This window comes from Schistocerca piceifrons, chromosome 6 (genome assembly GCF_021461385.2).
Source record: "Schistocerca piceifrons isolate TAMUIC-IGC-003096 chromosome 6, iqSchPice1.1, whole genome shotgun sequence".
NCBI classification, from domain to species: Eukaryota; Metazoa; Arthropoda; class Insecta; order Orthoptera; family Acrididae; genus Schistocerca; species Schistocerca piceifrons.
Window position 1 is genome coordinate 139138656 of NC_060143.1, and position 16164 is coordinate 139154819.

The window sequence follows — 16164 nt, forward strand, 5'->3', positions numbered from 1 at the left end:
GTTGGAGTGTGAGTTCAGACAGACTTCTATGGTGGAAGGACTTGATCCTCATCATTCTGAAATACCTAAGCAGCACTGGGTTTACCTTCAGTGATTTATGGAAACTACAGAATGCCCTGTCTGTTGCAGCTGGTATGGTCACCATACAAGAAACTATATGTTGGAGATATGACATTACCTAGACATTGTCTACTGAATGTGTGAATGTGAGACAACTGTACATTTGTGAAAAAACTTCCTGTAATTCTTACATAACACTGACAGGACCATTTGATGTATATAAAAAATTAAAGCTAAAATACACTATAAAAAAGGAGGTGAATATTTTTCAGGTGTTTCTGGCATTCTGTTTCAAGCCACATGCCAAATTATTGCTGATATAGCTACACGCATAGCTTAAAATCTGTCTCTGGGCTACACACCGGTGGTCCAGGCATGCCATGGAGACCAGGCTGTCCCCGCTGACCGGGAGGTCCTGGCAGGCCAGGAGTGCCATCCTTCCCAGGCATACCCATGGGGCCCGGTGGGCCTTCTGGCCCTCTCTCTCCAGCAGCACCTCGTTCACCTGGCTGAAATGCGTTGGAAGGAAATGAGACCATTGCATATACAGAAACACTCAGTCCAAATATGTGGAGTGTTTCTTCTTCATGTTTTAAAATAAAATTTTACCTTAATTCTTAAATCCTACATACTGATACTATTTTAGCTAAGAAACAATAAATGAACAAGGCAGTCTTCTCCTTAGTGTCAATATGTTACAAGTTTGCTAAACAGCCTTTTTGCACATACAATTGTAGCTGCATTAGTTCACTGTTTATGAATCATAACCTACAAGTAATTCTCTTTCAGTGACCTGACCAGTGAATATAGTGCAACATTATTTGAAGAAATCTGGAATTTATTAAAGATACTAAGCTAAACTGTATAATTTCATCTCAGTATGACAATTGAATACTTCTGATTTTTGATGAAATTTTCAGTGATCTTGGACCAACATTAAACTTTGGGTATAACAACGTTCCACACCCTTTAGTGTGCTACAAAGTGTGTTTCTCATTAAAATTAGTTTCTTTCACATTCTCTCTCTTTTTTTATTTAATGACCTTAATGACTTTAAAGTCAAAAAAGTGTCAACTGTGATAGTTTATAATTTTATTTTCATGTGTAATTTATTATTGCTTCTTAACTTATATCTGACTTACGTTTGTATTGCATATGCTATTGTTTATTGCAGTATGGAAGATATGCTATGGTGATGTTATTGCTATTGTTTATTGCAGTATGGAAGATATGCTGTGGTGATGTTACTCTTTCATACTCCCTATCCTCATGGATATTGTGCATAAACTACAATTATTTAATGCAGTGGCTCATATCCCAAAGAAAAACTGTATATGTGTGTGTGTGTGTGTGTGTGTGTGTGTGTGTGTGTGTGTGTGTGTGTGTGTGTGTGTGTGTGTGTAAACAATGGCACTGCACTGTGCTGTCTCACAAATGTCAATGAACACTGATGAAAATTTTTCACTTACTGTACCTCTCTGCAGACAGAATTTAGAGTACTGCTCAGTCCATTTTATAAATTTTTATACAGTCTGTGAACACGCACAGTGCCATTTCAGTTGCTTTTGTCACATTAAATATTGCCAAAAAATCTTATATAAAGTAACCCATCTGTGATGATAACTACACAGCATTTTTTAGCAGCGTGTAACACATTCAAAATATGCAATGTTGCATGTTTGCATCCATAGGGAGAAAGAGGTGGAGCAATAAACTGTCTGAAACATGAGAAATTTACTTTTCATTCCACATGTCTGTCTGCTGGTCTGCACTGCCTCTATCTGGTGAGCTGTGATCAATCTTAATACAAACATTTTATTTCATCTTGGATTTTCTAATATTTCAAGGAGAGATCAGGCAGCACAGGTCATTGGCCAGTACTGGCCAGGTAGTGTTTCTCAGAAACTATAAGAGATGGTAGCACATACTTTCCATCAGCATTTTCTTGTAGCTACTAACACATGTTGAAAAATATGGTTAACTTTACCCTTGCATTACACGTCAAGGCTGTTGGGAGTTATTTTCTGTTGGATGTGATCTGTGCCACTTAAAATCAAAGTCATAATACGATGGGTAATTTGGTTAAGCAGTTTTATAAACACAATTTCATTTGATAAACCTACACTATATTATAATGTAATTGGATAGATAAAAAATCTACTCACCATGCAGCGGCAAGGAAACACACACATATAAAAAAGGATTTACTTATGCAAGCTTTCGGAGCCAGAGGCTGCTTCTTCCAGCAGAAGGATTGAAGCGGAAGGATGAGAGGTGGACAGAAAGGAACTAGAGAGGTTTAGAAAAAGGGGTAGAGTTCAGAAAAGTCATCCAGAACTCCGGGTTAGGGGAGACTTACCAGACACAATGAGAAGGAAAGAGTGATTGTTGGGGACTGCACCGGACAAGATTTGAAAATGTGAGAGCTTAAAGGTGGGAGACAGGGTTATATGCAAGACATAGATTACTGCTAAAACAGCATGCACAAGTTAATAAGAGTGAAAAGCTAAGAGCATTGTATGTAACAGAAGTGGGAAGGAGATTGCAAAAAACAGATAGTTTATAGTGTTTATATAATCATACTAACCAGTCCAGGAGGTCCTGACTGTCCTCTTGGGCCTGCTATACCACGCACCAAGTTATCATCAAGTGAGATTGTATTTGGAATGTAATTACTTTCACCAGGTGGGCCAGGTGGCCCTGGAGGCCCTGGGGGGCCTGATGGTCCTAGAAATCCTGGAAGCCCTGGTGTTCCAGGAGGTCCAGGCAATCCCTGTGGACCCTACAATAACAAATCCTCCATTGTACAGTTTCTATCACATGTTAAAGGTTTATTAACAATGGTACACTTGTATGTTGTAGTGATCATTCATGTAAATATAAATAAAGGAGTTACATAAATGTAAAATTTAATAATTTCAACATCTGCACCAAATTAAAATTTTGACCTGGACAGAAACATCAAATTGTGCCTTTGATTACTGTAAGAAAGTACCTGCTAATGGAACTATCTGATCAAGTATCATAACATCAACCTTCTTTTCTCTGTCATAAAATACTTAATTTAGGACTTACAACTAATTCCCAGCCCCTAAACTGTTTTACACATAGCAGTTTGAGTGGGAAGTCCTGTATCTGTCTATAATTGGGAAATTTCTACCCAGTGGAAATGTTGTTACTGAGTCCAAACATACAGCTGTCATTAGAAAACATATTACTACAAATATGGTTGAAATTTTCAGTTCAGCACTCTCAAATCTAAATGCAAATAACATGCCATATTGAAAAGACATGTGTATAGTTGCCAAAAGTAGACAATAATTTCAAATCAGAAAAACAGAAAATCTGAAAGAGTCTTTGAAACATAGGCTGATTTTAACATTAACTTTTCTATTTTATATGTTACCTGTTGCAGTAAAGACTTCTTTCATACCAATGGCATTCTTATGTCATGAAATAGCAACTGTCTTAAGCTTACCATTGCGCCTGGTAAACCCCTAGGACCAACTGGTCCCTGTAGACCATCATCACCCTTGTCTCCTTTGAATCCTGGTTTCCCCATGATACCTGGAAGCCCATGTTTTCCAGGTGGTCCCTGTTGCCACAAAAATTGGCATCATTACAAACAGCACATTTAACACATTATAAAATCTGAATCACGTTTTGTTCATAAGAGTACATTAAAAGTAAGCTTGCTGGTGGTATCAAGATTTTTAAAGAGATGTACAAATGTAAGACAGCTAAAAAACTTGAATATACATCAAACAGGAGCTTTTAAAGAGTTGTTCTTTTGCGTGTTTCTGAAAACTGCATCTCCCTTGATTACAGCTACATTATTAACAAAATACAACATGTAATTGAACACCACAGACTTCATCCTGTAACAGGAAATCATCCTTCAAGTCTTTTTCTAGGTTATATTGTTAATTATGAATAGGTCCTCAGAAAATTAAGCACAGTGTTCTATTGAGGTTTGACATAATTCCAATAGTAGGAACACTTCTAAAACAAGCATGAAAAGAGATGTTAATTGTGAAACCTAGAAGCACTGCAACCAAAACACAGCAAAAAATGGAAACAGATTACCCACATGGGAATACTTCATTTATGACTTACAACTGACCCCATAGAATGTAAGACAGTTTGTTGATGCATTAATGCTTCATCTGGACGCATTAGTCACAATTAAAAAGAGATGTATGTAGATACGCTACCTTGAAATTTGTTAGCAGGTGGAGAAATTTTACTGAATGACATCAGAAATTTATTCACCTGAAGAATTCATATAAATAGTCTTTTGCAACAATAATTCCAATCTATAAACGAAAGCAAGAAACCTGAATGACATGTTCCCAATTTAATTCCACTCTGCATGTTCTGTAGAAGGGCCTCATCTTTTAGATGCTATTTTCTAGAGCTTGCCCCAAATGCAAGCTATCATCTATTGACAGAAGAGAGTTCAAGTGAATCCTGTTTTCAGGAAGGGCATATTGCTGATATGCAATATTATAGACCTATACTGTTGGTATTAGTTTAGTTTATAAACTGGAGGCAGACTTACTTGCAAAGTGTGAAAGAGTGTTAATTCTAATGGGACACACTACATGAAAAACAACAAGTATATTTTAGCCTACCTTTTTTTTTTGTTATTATTCTCAGCAGATTTCACAAAAAGCACTAAGAAATACTTGTAGTCCATATGCAAGTATCACACAGTGCTGTAGTGATCAAAATCACAGACATAATGGAAGGAGTGAAGGTAACCACTCACGGTATTAATTGAGACACTGATTAGTCAGTGGGCACATAAACTAGACTGCAAATGTTGTGTGCTTTCCATCAACCCTCCCTCTCCCATCCACCTCTTTACTCCTCTCACTCACTCGCCTCACAAATCTGCAGTGCCAGGAGAATGGACATTGTTCTCAAAGCCTATCTATATTTTCAGTCTTGTTTATGCGACTGCTGTTTTGTTTCATTTCCCATATTCAGTTTTCACAAAAAAAACTCATACATTTAGGAAAGATATATTTACAGCTTATCAGCTTATGATTAAAATACTACTATGCAATGTGAATTGTCTGAACTTTGTATGCCACTAATTTACAGATTGAAATTGTGTGAAACAGTGTCACTAAAGCCACTATACTCAAAGATCTAGCAACTAGAGAGATCTCTCTCATACATCATATACCAATTATCCCAACTGATTTAACTATTGAATTTAAGTGACTCAAGGTTTTGTTTGCAGCAAAAGTGAAGAAGTCACAAGGTGAGACATAAAAATACATTGGAACTGATTTACAATTTAAACGTTTTTACCATGATCAACTGTGTATGCCCCTTCATTGGTAGTTTAGAAGATCAATCCAAAAAATGAAATATGATGTACATTCTGAAGTTTTGTTTCTATCATCATCATCATCATCATTTAAGACTGATTATGCCTTTCAGCGTTCAGTCTGGAGCATAGCCCCCCCTTATAAAATTCCTCCATGATCCCCTATTCAGTGCTAACATTGGTGCCTCTTCTGATGTTAAACCTATTACTTCAAAATCATTCTTAACCGAATCCAGGTACCTTCTCCTTGGTCTGCCCCGACTCCTCCTACCCTCTACTGCTGAACCCATGAGTCTCTTCGGTAACCTTGCTTCTCCCATGCGTGTAACATGACCCCACCATCTAAGCCTGTTCGCCCTGACTGCTACATCTATAGAGTTCATTCCCAGTTTTTCTTTGATTTCCTCATTGTGGACACCCTCCTGCCATTGTTCCCATCTACTAGTATCTGCAATCATCCTAGCTACTTTCATATCCGTAACCTCAACCTTATTGATAAGGTAACCTGAATCCACCCAGCTTTCGCTCCCATACAACAAAGTTGGTCGAAAGATTGAACGGTGCACAGATAACTTAGTCTTGGTACTGACTTCCTTCTTGCAGAAGAGAGTAGATCGTAGCTGAGCGCTCACTGCATTAGCCTTGCTACACCTCGCTTCCAGTTCTTTCACTATGTTGCCATCCTGTGAGAATATGCATCCTAAGTACTTGAAACCGTCCACCTGTTCTAACTTTGTTCCTCCTATTTGGCACTCAATCCGTTTATATTTCTTTCCCACTGACATTACTTTCGTTTTGGAGATGCTAATCTTCATACCATAGTCCTTACATTTCTGATCTAGCTCTGAAATATTACTCTGCAAACTTTCAATCGAATCCGCCATCACAACTAAGTCATCCGCATATGCAAGACTGCTTATTTTGTGTTCACATATCTTAATCTCACCCAGCCAGTCTATTGTTTTCAACATATGATCCATAAATAATATAAACAACAGTGGAGACAGGTTGCAGCCTTGTCTTACCCCTGAAACTACTCTGAACCATGAACTCAGTTTACCGTCAACTCTAACTGCTGCCTGACTATCCATGTAAAGACCTTTAATTGCTTGCAAAAGTTTGCCTCCTATTCCATAATCTTGTAGAACAGACAATAACTTCCTCCTAGGAACCCGGTCATATGCCTTTTCTAGATCTATAAAGCATAGATACAATTCCCTGTTCCACTCATAACACTTCTCCATTATTTGCCGTAAGCTAAAGATCTGGTCCTGACAACCTCTAAGAGGTCTAAACCCACGCTGATTTTCATCCAATTGCTCCTCAACTAATACTCGCACTTTCCTTTCAACAATACCTGAGAAGATTTTATCCACAACGCTGATTAAAGAGATACCTCTGTAGTTGTTACAATCTTTTCTGTTTCCATGTTTAAAGATTGGTGTGATTACTGCTTTTGTCCAGTCTGATGGAACCTGTCCCGACTCCCAGGCCATTTCAATTATCCTGTGTAGCCATTTAAGACCTAACATTCCACTGTACTTGATGAGTTCCGACTTAATTTCATCCACCCCAGCTGCTTTATTGCACTGCAATCTATTGACCATTTTCTCCACTTCCTCAAACGTGATCCTATTTCCATCATCATTCCTATCCCATTCTACATCGAAATCTGAAACATTACTGATTGTATTTTCACCTACATTGAGCAACTCTTCAAAATATTCCCTCCATCTGCCCAAGGCATCCACAGGATTCACCAGCAGTTTTCCTGACCTGTCCAAAATACTTGTCATTTTCTTCTTACCTCCCTTTTGAAGACTGCTAATTACACTCCAGAATGGTTTTCCAGGAGCTTGACCCATAGTCTCCAACCTGTTTCCAAAGTCTCCCCAAGATTTCTTCTTGGATGCTGCAATTATCTGTTTGGCTTTGTTTCTTTCTTCAACATAACTTTCTCTGTCTACCTGAGTTCTAGTATGTAGCCATTTTTTATACGCCTTCTTTTTCCTTTTAGAGGCTGCCTTGACAGTGTCATTCCACCAAGCTGTTTGCTTCCTCCTACTTTTACACACTACTGTTCCAAGACATTCTTTAGCCACTTCTAGTACTGCGTCCCTGTACCTTGTCCATTCCTTTTCCAATGACTGTAATTGACTACATTCAACTAACTGGTACCTTTCTGAGATCGCTGTTATGTACTTGTGCCTGATTTCCTTATCCTGAAGTTTCTCCACTCTTATCCTCCTACATATGGACCTGACCTCCTGCACTTTCGGCCTCACAATCCCAATTTCACTGCAGATTAAATAATGATCAGTGTCATCAAAGAATCCCCTGAATACACGTGTGTCCCTCACAGCCTTCCTGAATTCCTGATCTGTTATTATATAGTCAATGACAGATCTGGTTCCCCTGCTTTCCCAAGTATACCGGTGAATGTTCTTATGTTTAAAAAAGGATTTTGTGATTACTAAGCCCATACTGGCACAGAAATCCAAGAGTTGCTGCCCGTTCCTGTTGGCCTCCATATCCTCTCCAAATTTACCCATAACCTTTTCATACCCTTCTGTTCGATTTCCAATCCTGTCGTTAAAATCACCCATGAGCAGAACACTGTCCTTGTCCTTTACTCTAACAACTACATCACTGAGTGCCTCATAAAAACTATCCATCTTATCTTGATCAGTCCCTTCACAATGCGAATATACTGACACAATCCTAATTTTCTTGCTAGACACTGTCAAATCTATCCACATTAGTCGTTCGTTTACATACCTTATTGCAACTACGCTGGGTTCCATTTCTTTCCTGATGTAAAGCCCTACACCCCATTGTGCTATTCCTGCTTTGACTCCTGACAAGTAGACCTTGTATTCTCCCACTTCTTCTTCTTTCTCACCCCTTACCCGAATGTCACTAACAGCTAAAACGTCCAGCCCCATCTTACTTGCAGCCTCTGCCAGCTCTACCTTCTTCCAAGAGTAGCCCCCATTGATATTAATAGCTACCCATCTCATTACCATTTGTTTGCCAAGTCGTATCTTAGGAGTCCCTGGTTTGTCAGTTAGAGGTGGGACTCCGTCACCTCCAAAGGTCCGAGGCATTCTGCTCTGGTTGTTGCCAGCATCATATTTAAAGTACCAGGGAAGCAGGTTGCTAGCCTTACTTGCCCCGAGTCCCATTGGGTTTTACCCCTAACGGCTGAGGGACTAACCGGTGGATTTGGTAGTCTTTGCCGTGTGAGCACAAAGGTGACCACGACTCAGAATATGTCCGAGATGCCCAGCCTTATTCCAAAGTAACTGGTATCCCGACTGTCGGGACCACTTACTTGGCCACTCATACGTTGCCCGTGGTTCATGTTGTACAAAAATTTTTAAAAAAACGTAAATAAAAAAAACATTCCATAAACTCACAGTGGGCAAAATCACAATCAGAAGAAAAAATTGCATCTTGCCACAATTCCCAGGGTGGGCAAAATCACAATGAGAAGAAAAAATTGCATCTTGCCACAATTCCCAGGGATACCCCAGATTAAGACACATATTCAGTTCCCATGCATCTTTAACAACTGCGAAGCATTACTGGGTCATCTAATCTTAAATAAATTAAGCCACAATTGTTGCAAATTAAGCCACAATTGTTGCAAATTAAGTCACAATTGTGCACAAGAAGTTCTCTTTATACTATTTGATTTCATAGCACACAGTGTAAATGAGAAGGATGGGCAACTGTGCTTGTATAAAAGAATACATACATAAACTTCTGAAGGATATTTAACAGATTCTTTTAATATTAACTTCCAGTCATTGTTAGTATAGAACAAGATTACAATTTTTTTCAGCATGCTGAACAGGGTGGTTCAGTCTCCAAAACTATGGTGATTGCTTGGAAACTAATTGTTTCTTCAACAAAGGCCATTTTCATGTGGAAGTACAATGAAAACATTAAAATACAACTTATATTTTCATGAGAAAAAATATTACTTTGTCCTACTACTTACTGGCGGTCCTTCTGCTCCTTTTTGTCCTCTTTCTCCTTTTCCTCCAGGTAGCCCCTAAAAGATAAAGAAACGCTTTTTTTTTAAAACATGAATACTGGAAAGGTTAAATGATACCATTACTTGCAAGCTGCAACTCAAAACAGTTGAGTTACAGTGATCAATATGATACAATTACTACCTCAACTTCGTTATGAACTATCAAACTAAAGTCAATGGTCAAAAACCATAAACGGGGCAAACCATGTGTAAACACTGATAGTGCAGCTAAAACTGTACTGGTAATAAAGCTAAACGCATTAACACAAGAATGATGTAAGCAGGAAATACATTTTGAAATTTTGTTTGTATATAATGACAATATTTGTTTTCAGGAGGCTTTGAAAATTTATGGTTTCTATTTCTTTTGAACAGAGATTGCATTATAGAAATTACAGACCTGTACCTACACCTGTACCTACATTCACAGCTTTTATTTCTCACTGTTTACTTATAACCATTGCAGCCATCATTTTGACTGCTTAATGTCTCTTTACACAGCTATGTCATCTGAGTTAACTGCAGGTATTCAATTGAACAACATGTAACAATGATGTGGTGCTATAATGCAGTGGTTGCTTCTGCCTGTTAATCTATAAGTTGACTCATTGCCCATCCATGAAGACTCTCCTTCATGATGGAATTTATGGAAGATGTTTGTGAATGAATGAATCCATGCATTTTGAAGCTCCTCATCTGATTGACCGGATATATCTAAAGTGTTCTGCTGTGTATTAGTCATTATGCAGATATGGGAATAGTTTATAAGTCGTCAGACATGGAAATGCTGGAGTATTTAGAACACATGCAGTGAGTTTCAGAGTAAGAATATGAAGGTAGTGAAACTGATAGACAAGTAGAAACTAGTAGTGATGATTGTACTCCACACAGTGAAAGTAATTGCAGTGTATCCGCAGAAGTTGCAGCAGTGGCTATCACAGCAGCAAGAGAAACTCTTTGATATTTGATACAACAGAGGAAGATAGGGAAGAAGAAGTAGATGTCAGTTGCCTTCACTGTTTTTTGTAGGCATGTTTGGGATTTTGAGAAGATGGGACAGAATGGAAGATTTCTGATTGTATTTTAATTCATCTTGAAAGCTAAAAGATCAAAATTTTTTACATCAGACAGCAGGACCAATGTAACTCATGAAGAGAAATATCAAAATTCATAGTGCTGCTAGTTCTTGGGGGGCTGTTTCTAGATGACAAAATGCAAAAACATATACAATTGTACACAGAGAAAGTAGTGCACAGGCACCATGGGATTTGAAAATGGATATTTGTTAGGATACGAGGGATCAAAGTTCTTTTGTCATAGAATTTAAAGAGATATGCTAAACTTAGAGAAATTAGGAAATTTTTTTGCTTTGATACTAGCAAAAAGGTCAATAATACTCAAAAGTGACAAGTTTGTTTAGGTATCTGTGATTTGGAATTGTTTCTCTGAAAACTGTTCCCTGCTTTACAGTCTGAAAGGAAAGATCTCAATTGAACTGCTATTTCCTGCTGTGTCCTGATGGCTAGTAAGTAAAATTAATTTGGCAGCAGATGTGGGCATAAAATATCACTTCAATGGGTTTTCATATCTGGGAAACAATGAACATCAACCACAGAATCGAACTTTTTCCAGATACAGGGTGTGTAAATAAAGTTTCAAGACTGGTCTCAGAACACAAATTATCGAATACTTCCATACATCGAACTAAAATTCTTCAAAACAGGTGCCTTGAGAATCCACACACCACTACCAATGAGATTTCCACTGCTGATAAGCTCCCTGGAACTCCTTAACCAGAATGCTGTTCAAAACCATCGTCAAAGCCTTTTGAACCACTGTGACGCTGTCAACTGCTTTCCTTTTAGGTCTCTCTTCATCCAGTGGATTGGGGTGAGGTCAGGGCTATAGGGTGACTGCGGCAGTGTAGCTATGTTGAACCGGGTCAAAACTCCAGTGACGGCGAAGCAGGAGTGAATGGTCACATTGTCATGGTGGAGCACCCAATCGTCTTTCTTCTCCAGGCAGAATGGGCGTACTTGATCCCTCAAACGGTGGACCACTCTAGTATAATACTGATCACTGATAGTCTGTCCAGCAGGCACAAATGCTTGTGGATCATCTCTTTTGTGTCAAAGAAAGCAATGAGCATGCTTTCCACACATTACTTGCTCATGCAGGCTTTTTTGGCTTTGGTGATGTGGAGGTGTGCCACTCCAAGCTTTGCCTCTTTGACTCTGGATCATTTGAAGAGCCAGGTCTCGTCACCAGTGACCATTTTATTCAAAAAATCAGGTTCGGTTTGTAAATGTTCAAGCATTTCCTGCGAAACAGCCAGGTACCTCTCCTTCTGTTCATCTGAGAGCACTTTAGCGACAAATTTTGTGCACACTTTTCTCATCATTAGATCTTCTGTCACTAGCTGAAACACAGTTTGGTGATTCAAACCCACTTCATCTGCAATCATTCTGATGCTGAGACGTCGGTCACTGTTTAAAACTTGATGCACTTTGGTCAGCTTTTCGTCAGTTCAGCTCATTGAAGGTCTTCCCGAGCTTTCATCATCCTCCAAGTCTTCGCAGCCACCTTTGAACCTCTTGTGCCACATGAAAACAATGGCACGTGACATGGCATATTCTTTATAGCCCTCTTGAATCATTTCAGATGTTTCTGTACTGGTCTTGTACAGTTTCACACAAAATTTGATTGGACACCACTGCTCCAAAAGGTGCTATATTTTGAACTCTCCAATTTCTCGACGACGTCTCAAAACTGACACTCCCTGCATTCACAATGTTTTCACTCCAGCATTTTTACGGCAAATGCTGATGCCTGGCTTGCTTACCCAACACCAACCACTACATGGTGCAGGTGGTGAGACTGGTCTGCGTGCACACTGCTACTCAAGAAAAAAATCTGTCTTGAAACTTTATTTACACATCCTGTATGTTGTCGTGAAACTTATAGCATCATACTGTAGAGGTGGAAGGGCTTTTATTTTTTTCATATCTTTGTACATGGCTGAAATATTGAAGTGCAGGTACAAGCAAAGTGAATCATTTGACAAGTGAGATACCAACACCAGCACGAATGCCAAACATCGTGTGAAATACTCATCATATAGAGGAGACATTGTGTCACAGACAGGAACAACAAAAGGACTGCTATACATTTTAGCTTTTGGCCAAGAGGGTGTCTTCTGGTGTAGAAAGCACACACACATTCACACAAGCACAACTCTCACACAATGACCACTGTTTGTGGCCACTGCTGACCTCAGTAGGACACTGTTTGCTTCATCACTTTATAGTAACGAAAACTTGTTATTTACTTTTAGTCCACTGAGAGACACTGACTGACCTTCTCTCCTTCTTCACCTGGTGCTCCTTCACGACCTGGCAAACCCTGTGGTCCTGGTGGTCCCATTGGACCAGATTCTCCTGGGCTGCCTCTCTCCCCTTTCTCACCATCCTCTCCTGGGGGCCCAGGAGGACCTGGAGGGCCAGCAACCCCAGGATCACCTGCAGCAGCAGCTGTGCCTGGCTGACCTGGTTCTCCAGGCACACCCGGATCACCTTTTGGGCCTGGGGCACCAGGTATTCCTGGGGTCCCAGCTTGGCCCTGAAAGTAAGATCAGTTCTTCAGAGGAAATATATATGTTACTTTCCTTCCCTAATATGTTACATTTTGTTAGCCAAAGGAGAGAGATACATACGCAACAATAGGAATCCTCTGTGTAATTACAATAAAAATTACAAATATTGCAGTGTGAGTAAATTTTTGTAAAAGCTAACAACAACCTGAAATAGGATAGATTGCTGATGACCACATAAAGGAGGCACTTAGTGCAGACTGGTACATTTAAAAGTATATTTACAAGTAGACTAACCTACCAGAGAGCCTCCTTCAGATATAGAAAAACATACAGGCCACATTCATACACACACAGTTCACACATATATGGCCACTGTCATCTCTGGGCACAAAGACCTGGCTGTGGTAAGCAGCAGTCTCTGCTGAGGTGATGTGCTGTAATGCTGCCTGTGAGAGAGTGTAGGGGTGTTGCAGGGATAAGATGGTAGGCTGCTAGGTGCAGCAGCACAGCATCAGGAGTCTGCTGGGGGGGGGGGGGGGGGGGGGGAGGGAGCTGGAGAGTACAGAATCAGAGAAGGAGAAAGGATTATCCAAATGTGCTGTGGGATGGAAGGCTTGTGTGAGACTGGAGATGGAAGGCTTGTGTGAGACTGGAGTTGGAGCACCTGGGCATAGGGACTAACGAAGATTGATGCCAGAGGGGTTATGGGCATGCAGGGTATGTTGTAGGGACAGTTCACATCTCCGTAATTCAGAAATACTGATTTTGGTGGGGAAAATCCAGATGGCACAGCCCGTGAAGAAGTCACTGAACACAAGCACACTATGTGGGGCAACATGCTCAACAACTGGGTGATACAGCTGTCTACTGGCCACAATTCAGGGGTAACCATTTGTGTGGAGACAGCTTGTTCATGGTCATACTCACATAAAATCTTGCACATGGCTGCAACTAAGTTGGTAGAAAACACGGCTGTTTCAGAAGTGGTCTTGCCTTTTTTGGGTTAGGGGATGTCTATGACAGGATTGGACTGGGTGGTAGTGGGAGGATCTATGGGACAGATCTTACATCCAGATATATTACATAGATTTTATCCATGAGGCGAAGGGTTGGGAGCTGATGTGGAATTACAGATGGACAAGAATATTGTATAGGTTGGGTGGGTGGAGGAATACCACTGTGGGAGAAGTGGGGAGGGTAGTGTATGTGTGTGTGTGTATGGATGAGGGGGAGGGGGGGAATTCCTCATTTCACAGTTTGACAAGAGCTAGTCAAAATCCTGGCAGAGAATGTGATTCAGTTGTTCCAGTTCTGTTTGATAATTGGGTGTATGGGGGATGGTAGGTGACTGGGAAGACAAGGTGTGAGAAATCTGTTTCTGGATAATGAAGAGAGAGTAATTTTGGTCTTTGAAAGCTTCAGCAAAAGCCCATGGCATATTTGGAGAAGGTCTGCTCATCACTGTAGATGCCATGACTAGGGGTGGCTAGGTTGTAGGGAATGGACTTCTTCGAGTGGGATGGGTGGAAGATGTTGAAATGAAATTATTGTTGGTAATTATTAGGTCCAATGTAGACAGAGTACTGATGGAGCCATCTATGAAGTTGACATGGACAGATGTGGTTTATTGTACTGAGGAGAACCAGGTGAAGTGAATGAGGGAGAAGGTGTTGAGATGCTGCTGGAATGTGGAAAGGGTGCCTTCACCATTAGTCCAGATCATGACAGTCTCATCAATACCTATGGCCCATCCTTTCCAGCCACCCACGATCTCAAACCCTTCACCTCATTCAGATGACATCTTCATGATCTGAAATGAAGGTGAGGACATCTTACCCACATGGCTCTTGGGTCATCTAGAGGAATCCTTCCTATCCACCTACAGTCCAAACCCCTACAAGTGTGCAGAGAAACATACTAATTATCATTCAGTAACTTAGAGCTGAAAAAGCAGAATTAACAGTATTAAAATACATACCGGGAAGCCAATGAGCCCACGAACTCCTTGGATACCAGGTGGGCCTATTAATCCAGGTTCACCTTTATCACCTGCTCGTCCAGGGGGACCTTCTCTACCAGTTTCTCCTCTTGCTCCATCAATTCCAGGCCTCCCTCGTTCACCTCTGTCTCCTGAATGAATAAAACAGAAAATATGTAGATGTGTTACACTATGGACCTCTTATACAAGCTACTAATTCTGGAAAGAGAACAATGTGATTGGAAATGAGGCTTTATGAAGGGAGAGGGAGGGGGCAGTGGGAGAGGAGGAGGAGGAACTATATTTCATAAGAGTAACAGAGAAAATGATTTTGACAAACTCTTTGCCTAGGACAAACACTGTATTTTGGGAGTTCAAATGATACTCTAAACACAGTCAAGAAGATATTATAAACCTTGTTATATTATCTTCTTGACACTAATGTGACAATGCACACAATGAATGGGAAACATGAAATTTGCCTCAAATGACCTAATGCAAAAAGATAGAAAGTCATCAACCTTAAAATTCAGTTCATCAAAAACAAAAACAAATCAGAAAAATTGGAAAATCTTCTCTAGGATGCGGAAGGGAAGTTTCTATTGATTACCTATCAAAGGGAAAAGTAATAACTGACAAAAGATATAGTACAAGACTTCTACATTGCCTAGATGAAAAAGAAAATGAGAAGAAATTTGAATTACGCAAGAGAAAAGAAACATCTTTTGTCAGGAAAATGAATATCACTTCAACAATAAAAAAAGAACCTGAAATAACATCTTTTTGAATATCCAATCTATTTCAACAAAATCTGTGGCTGGAAAATGTGTTGAGTCACATGAAGAGATTTGACAGTCTTATATAGGTATTTAAACAATGGAAAACCTGGGATGAAATAACAATATGAAAAGGATAGATTGATACTCACCACATATAGGAGGTGTTGAATGACAGAGAGGTACTAGCCGTGTGTGTGTGTGTGTGTGTGTGTGTGTGTGTGTGTGTGTGTGTGTGTGTGTGAGAGAGAGAGAGAGAGAGAGAGAGAGAGAGAGAGAGAGAGAGAGAGTTATGCATGCATGAAAGTGTGTGTGTTTTGTTTTGCCTATGTGTGATGGAGGACTTAGTATGATTACTAACAATGTCTAGCAAAC

The 16164-nt window shown here is 39.9% G+C and overlaps 1 protein-coding gene across 4 annotated transcripts in view; it reads right to left on the bottom strand.

Annotated features, from left to right (window-relative positions):
- Positions 1-16164, bottom strand: part of LOC124802542 (collagen alpha-1(IX) chain-like) — a 403811-nt gene that overhangs the window by 69951 nt on the left and 317696 nt on the right. For all 4 annotated transcript variants that reach the window (XM_047263404.1, XM_047263402.1, XM_047263401.1 and 1 more), the window contains 6 exons: positions 15014-15165; positions 12801-13061; positions 9408-9461; positions 3539-3655; positions 2648-2842; positions 423-569 (listed from right to left, as the gene is read on the bottom strand). In XM_047263404.1, the coding sequence (XP_047119360.1) occupies positions 423-569; positions 2648-2842; positions 3539-3655; positions 9408-9461; positions 12801-13061; positions 15014-15165 (926 nt within the window). The remainder of the gene's footprint in view (positions 1-422; positions 570-2647; positions 2843-3538; positions 3656-9407; positions 9462-12800; positions 13062-15013; positions 15166-16164) is intronic.